Below are 6,885 nucleotides of genomic sequence, written 5' to 3'. Positions count from 1 at the left end.
TGTGTGTGTGTGTGTGTGTGTGTGTGTGTGTGTGTGTGTGTGTGTGTGTGTGTGTGTGTGTGTGTGTGTGTGTGTGTGTGTGTGTAGGACTGTGGTGATGCCCATTGCTCAACAGTTCAGTCCAGATGTGGTCCTGGTGTCAGCAGGCTTCGATGCAGTGGAGGGTCATCAGTCTCCTCTGGGAGGCTACAATGTCTCTGCCAAATGTGAGTACAGCCTTTAGTTTGTTTTCATTTGGGGTTTTTGCTCAACTTCTTTTTTCTTTTTTGACCACAACTAGCTGTTTTTCAACAGTAAGGCAACAAACGAATAGAAACATGCTGTCTCTCTACAGAGCCGTCTCTTGAGGAGTCTATGTGACTATGGTTCACATGCAGTGTTTCTCACGTGTGACGGTTGTGTGTTGGCAGGTTTTGGTCAGCTAACGCAGCTGCTCATGGGTCTGGCGGGTGGGCGGGTTGTTATGGCGCTGGAGGGCGGTCATGACCTCACCGCTATCTGTGACGCATCGGAGGCCTGCGTCTCTGCGCTTCTGGGAGACCCGGTGAGAGTCAGAGTCTAATATTTATGTCTTAACCTTAGACTTTTACCACCTGGAGGTGTTAGCCACAACAGTATGGAACAACAACACCAGTGTTTACAAGGTTTTGTGATGGTTTGAGGTGACTGAGCGCACACTGCAATTACTGCTTTGTCCGAATAAATTCACTCAAATGATGGAAAATCTGCTTCGTAGCTTTCTTACTGGGACAAAAGCTATGAAGCCAATTACACTGTGATACACACACAACCACATTCACACCATGTAGTGCATGTCTTTGGACTGTGGGAGGAAGCCAGAGTACCCACCAACTCATAAACTAATAAAGAGAATAAAGCATGTTAGCTAGCCTGTTCTGTGACTCAGTGATGAGAACATCACTCCTCACTGGTCAGCAGACTTTCTTGAAGTGTCGGGCACTTATTTTTTGGTTTTCCCTTCTCTCTGTCTCCGTCAGTGTGACTCTATGTTTCAGTGGCCTCAGGAGCAGCCCTGTCCAAAAGCCTACGCCTCCCTGGAGAGAGTAATAGAGATCCAGAGTAAGAAACGCTCGCTAAACTGCCAGAAACCCATGAGATCGTATCTTCTCAACTTCCTGATTGCATTTCTTTCTCTCACTGTGTCCCTGCAGGTAAACACTGGTCCTGTCTCCAGAGTTTGTCTCAGACCAGTGGACACTCGCTACTCGACGGCCCCTTGGGGCCTCAAGGCCAGTCAGAGAAGGATGAGGCGGAAACGGTCAGCGCCATGGCGTCTCTGAGCGTTGATGTTGAGCAGCCAGGCTCTGTTCCTGATAGCACAGAAACCAGCAGGTCAGCAGTGCACAGTGAAAGCTTTATGCTACAGGGCCAGGAGAGCACGCATGTCATCCAAGCACATTAGTGTTGTAAATCACAATAAAATGAAATGAATCATGTTTTCAAACAAATTCTCAGGCTTGTATTTATTCATTTATGTTGTTTTGCTTTGACCTTCTCTCAGGTCCACAGAGGAACCTATGGAAGAGGAGCCCATTTTGTAGGAGGAGCTTAAACAAGAAGCACACCAAACTTCCACTTACATCTCCTTCTAGCACCTCTCTTTCTCTTCCTCTTCCTCCATGGAGTGTGCATTGGTAAACACAACACACACACACAGAGCGCAGTCGTGCTGTTGTGGAGGACTCCAACTGGCAAAGGAGAACTTAACGGAGGAGAAACCGTGTCATGCGAAAACATGGATGCACTTCTTTTCTCTACTGTTTCGTCCATGCAAGGAGGAGCAGACGACTTGTTAGCACCTCCGTGGGTCTCAGCAGAGAGGGAGCCCTTGAATATTTGACCACCTGTACACAGCACCACTGAAATGTTCTCTTCCACCCTCCAATCATTCTTGTGACCTTTTTATTCCATCCCTGCTCCTTTGTTTCCACTGAGGGACGATGACTGTGGAAAAACTTGAATCTTAAATGCCGCACACCAAGCGGACGACTGGTCCTCTTGCGTGTGTCGAGCGCAGGGTTGCCCGTTGGAGGAAATAACTGGTTTTAATATTCGCAGGGGAGGAGGAGGAACTAGGTGCCTTTTTTTCTGTCCACAAAAACTAAAACTAAGTCCAGAAAACACAAACCACCACCGCAGCACCTCAGTACAGCAACCAGCTGATCAGGACTGAAGAAGCACACTTTTAAACACACACGCAAACACACACACACACACACACACGCTGTTGTTGATCCAGTTGGTCACTTCATTTCTGAGTCCTTGTTTCTTCATCTGGATGCCTTAGTTTGTCCCAGTCTCACTATTTAGCAGCCTGTAGAGAGATGGAGAGAGAGACTCATGAGCTCATGTAAATACATATTCTGCTTCTTGACTATTTTTTAATATCTGGCTATATTCCAAAAGACTGAGTTTTGCTTTTTTTCACATTTTTGAGGGAAGAAAACCCTCTAAAGCCATCCTCACACACTAGAACTCTCCAGTAAAAATCTCAGTTGAATATTAGTAATAAGATTCAAATAATATTCAATCAGACTTTTGTGGAATCTGGTGGAAGCGTCTCAGGATCAGATCAGCTTTAGCAGGATTCATGTAACTAATGAAACTGCAACACCCATCAGTCCTCTCTCTCCCTCGCTCTGTCTTTATCATTTGTGTTGATTGAGTCATGTGACCTAAACCCTGCACCTTCTTCTTTGAAGGAGGGGACTGTGGGATTGTACTTTTGAAACACCGCAGTGACCACCACGTCCCACGTTATCTTTCTCTCTCTCTCTCTCTCTTTTTTAAATAATTGTAATATTTCCTGTTTGGTGTAAATAGCGTCTCCTGTCCTGTTGGCCATGGTTACATCACAGCAGGGTTGGTGTGGTCACTTTTCTATATCTGTACATACACATATGTATAAAACCACAAAAGACTTTCTCTTTTTGTATAAAAAAGCAAAAACAATATTCTATATAAATATATATATGTAAACAGTGTTTTATCCAATCAGATTGGATTTCTGAATATATTCTATTTGAAGATTTGAAGTTTGAAAAGGTTTGGCTGTTAGACAGGAAGTAAGCACATGGTCTGATGCGATCAGACCACGACCTGTTTGTTTGTTTGTTTATAGATGCTCAGGATGGCTGAATATTGTTGTGTTGGAGGGGGGGTGGTCAGCGAGCTCTAGTTCTTCTAGCAGGACCAGCGCTGCCCTCCGCAGGCAAACAGCAGCAACTACAGAAAGGTGATATTAAGGTCAAAAGTCATGGCTGAGTAAAATAGGCTGGTCCAGTGATTATGTGTTTTTGTAGTCCAAATGACGCTAGCTCCTCCAGAGACTGTGGTATTCATTCTACATATCACACGATGGTACCAAATCATGAGCCCTGTAATTCTCATACGTTAGGTTTGTATCAGCTCTGATCCAGGAAGCAGTGAAGCAATGATGGTCACTTGATGGATCGTGAAATGAGGTACAGCAGGAGTGTTGAAAACAGCCTCGCTGGATGACAGTCAGACCTCTTAAATGCTGTTAAACTCACTACCATCCATTTTCTAGAGGTCACAGCAACAGTCTAAGCAGACATGCTAAGACGGTCTTCCTCAGCCACGCCCTCCATCTCTTCTGGGGTGATAAATGGGTGTTCCCATTCCAGCGTGCCCTGGTTCTGCCCCACATTTAGTTGGACATGCCCAAAACACCTCACCCAGAAAGCATAATCACCACCTTACCAGAGTGGAGGGCTTTGGCTGAGTGATCCCATGGGTTCAGAAGTCATTGTTGCCCCTTGTAGGGTCTGTCAGGGTGAAGTGGTCCTGGGTGAGGACCAGGGGATCAGCCAGAGCCTAGACCACGAGGCTGGACTGGGATATTGGTATTTCATCCCCAGCTGTCCACAGTAAACTTGAATAAACTCACTACAAACTGATTAAAATCAAGGTGAAATAAGCAGTAAGTACTGAGAGCGAGGAAAACCTGCTTCCTCAGGTATTATTGGACGTGGTTTGCACCAACTTTAATGGAGAAGACCGTTTTTTGTTGAGGACACATCAGGAAGCTGCATGCATGGGTTAGCAGTAAAAGTCCAGGTTGGCACTTGGATTGCCTGAATTGCTGTTAAAGCTACATGATTCTCAGTTTGTGCATGTTCAAATTGGGATGTTATCACTAGTTTTCCAATGGTGAACAGACACAGGTCTAAAGGTGTGTATTTCTAATGGGAGCAAATATAATCCTGCATATATAATCCTAAACAAATATGAGGAATTTAAAGATATAATCCAGGCTGAAAGCTACACAGCAGCTGTAGCCAAAGCTGGCAGAAAAATGTGCAACTCAGCAGGCTTATCAATATCACTGTTACATCAATAGATCACAGGGAGATCCGCCTACAATTAGAATTTCTTGATAGATTCATTTTCTGTTTTCTCATATTGTTTAGTTGCATCCTCGTGTCGAGATGATTTCTCATTTCAAGCTTGTTCTTTTTCAAATTAAGACTTAAGAGCATTGCTCAGATTTTTTAACAGTCTCGTTTGAGTCAAAAAAAAGTACATGCTTTGTTTATTCTAAGGTTTTAAGTATTGGGCATAAACAAAATGACTGAGTCGTCACCAGCTCTTTAAATGAGGTCATTACAAAGTCAGATGAATAAAAGCTGGGATAATTCAGTAGTTTGTAGAAGCACAAGCAGCAGTAACCGCTGTATGACTATCATTTCCTCACACTGTTGGAGGAACAGCTCTTCTTTACAACATTGCTTTGTTCATACCCGAGGTGCTCTGCCTGGGTTTATGTCAGTTTCTCTGACCTTGGGGTGATTCTGAGGTTGCACTTTATCTGATTATGTACTGATATGTGAAACATTAGAAGTTACATAGGGCGTACTTTCTTATTACCACGACTACATATCATGGTGACTTACATCCAATGAACAGAGCGCATATGAAGGCTGTTAAAACTTTTAACACAAATTTCGCTTCCATTCTGTGACAGTGACTGAGAATGCATCGTGTGCTGTTCCTGGATCAGTGCTGACAATCCACTATTTTCAGTGCAGTAATGAAGGAGCGAGTGCTTTGTTACATGATATAATCCTCACATCCTCATTAAAAAAGTGCAGTCAAATTGCACCACTCATGAAATCTTTAAAGTGAATGTTTGAAAGTGTTGAGGTTTGTTCAGTCTCAAAAACTCAACCTACCCAACTTCAGGCTCAAGACTGGTCAGAATGGGAAGGTGGTGGCCAAACAGCAATCACACAGAAGCTTCAGAGCTGGACCGGCCTATTATGAAAACCTATTGAAACTCAACTCAGAAACACTATACTGGGACGTCAGTAGACTAACTCTGATCGACGTAATCGTCAACCTCACTAAACTTCATTTCCCAGGACCCTTTGCGGTGTTCTAGCCGACGCTGCTACCTCTGGGTCTCGTCCATTTAAAGCAATACCACAGTGGTACAACTGCAGTGACGGGAACAGAGAGCGAGAAGGCCATAGCAACCGATGATCGGAGGAACTCTCTGTACCTTTTTACACAGTGCGGTTGAGTGCTCTTTGTGTATATTATCTGTCAGGTGGAATGGAGAGGCAGTATTGATTGATTGATTTATTGACCTGTGTTTCCAGGTGGTTTAGTGTAGTCTTTTTGTACTATTGTAAACACTAAGGGCATTTTGTCCATTTAACACGCAGTCAGTAATAGCAGCGCCTTGCGTCGGCTTCGTGGGGGCCGTAGAGTGAGCGAGAGCTGGACAGGTCGGTCATTTTAATGACCCGACACCGCAGTGCTACACGGGGTCAGCTTCTGAGCTCGACTGGAGTTCATGCAAGCACAAAGGGAGCAAATGAAGAACTTTGGAGGCAAGCAGCAACTACCACAGGTGTTGGTTCAGATGAAAAATACCTTAACATTTATAAAAATGAGTAACAACAAGTAAAAGATTCACTTTGTTAAAGGATCTTCCATTCCTTCAATAACTAGACTAGCATCTTGTGGGCATCATGGTCACTGTGGCCTAAACCAGCGGTCCCCAACCTCTTTTGCGCCACAGACCGGTTTATGTCTGACAATATTTTCACCCACTGGCCTTTAAGGTGTTGCGGGTAAATGCAACAAAATAAAACCAGTACCAGTACCAAAAAAAAGAAGATTTATTCATAACACACGGAAAAGACCCAGGGAAACCGAGTTAACGATAAAAACGATAAAAAAATAATGCTAAAAAACCCTGAAGACCATGAATTTCACACCTGAGCCTCAATACTCGCATCCCGGCACCAAACTACTCATGGACCGGTACCAGTCCCAGGCCCGGGGGTTGGGGACCGCTGGCCTAAACTGTTAAACCAGTGAAGAAGAAAAGACTGAGTTGATGTAGTTAAACAGTAAGACTTTGTTTTCCATTTTAGAAAAGATGATATAGAAATGTAGTTTTGCTTTTTGTAATAATTAGAAAAAAAAGGTTCAGTAGCAGCAATTAGCATTTAATCTAATTGGTAGGTTTTCCTTTGAGATGCAAACAAGTGAAGAGAAACCAGTAAAATGGAAACAACCAATAAATCAGATGTTGGTTTTCTAAGTCCTTTGATTTGGAAGTGCACACAATTTTTCCAATTTTCCTTGTTCTTGCATTCACAAAGGGAACAAATTGTTAGTTGATTTCCTGTAAATCAAGTTTGGATAATAATTTAGGTATTTTCAAGAGTGTCACATAAAAAAAAAGCCTTGACCCAACACGTCAACATGTAAACCTATAAGAGCTCATGATTAGCTACCTTATCTCGCTAGGTCAGACTTATTTTGTGGTTTTTATTAGTTCCACAATAAAAATTAAAGATTTAAAAGAATTAGAAAAAAAATAACAGG

At 43.2% G+C, this 6,885-nt stretch overlaps 1 protein-coding gene across 3 annotated transcripts in view; it reads left to right on the top strand.

Moving 5' to 3' along the window:
• The window catches only part of hdac5 (histone deacetylase 5), a 62,075-nt gene extending 58,128 nt beyond the window's left edge, over positions 1-3,947 (top strand). For all 3 annotated transcript variants that reach the window (XM_005945971.3, XM_005945970.3, XM_005945969.2), the window contains 5 exons: positions 88-206; positions 411-544; positions 999-1,080; positions 1,173-1,353; positions 1,523-3,947. In XM_005945971.3, coding sequence (XP_005946033.1) covers positions 88-206; positions 411-544; positions 999-1,080; positions 1,173-1,353; positions 1,523-1,562 — 556 coding nt within the window. In that variant the 3' untranslated portion in view covers positions 1,563-3,947. The remainder of the gene's footprint in view (positions 1-87; positions 207-410; positions 545-998; positions 1,081-1,172; positions 1,354-1,522) is intronic.
• The last annotated feature ends 2,938 nt before the right edge of the window (positions 3,948-6,885 follow it).

Source organism: Haplochromis burtoni, unplaced genomic scaffold (assembly GCF_018398535.1).
Source record: "Haplochromis burtoni strain Fernald_Lab_line unplaced genomic scaffold, NCSU_Asbu1 Contig_453, whole genome shotgun sequence".
In the NCBI taxonomy this organism is placed as follows: Eukaryota; Metazoa; Chordata; class Actinopteri; order Cichliformes; family Cichlidae; genus Haplochromis; species Haplochromis burtoni.
Note: the sequence above shows the minus strand (reverse complement) of the source record. Positions and strands in the feature narration are given on the sequence as shown.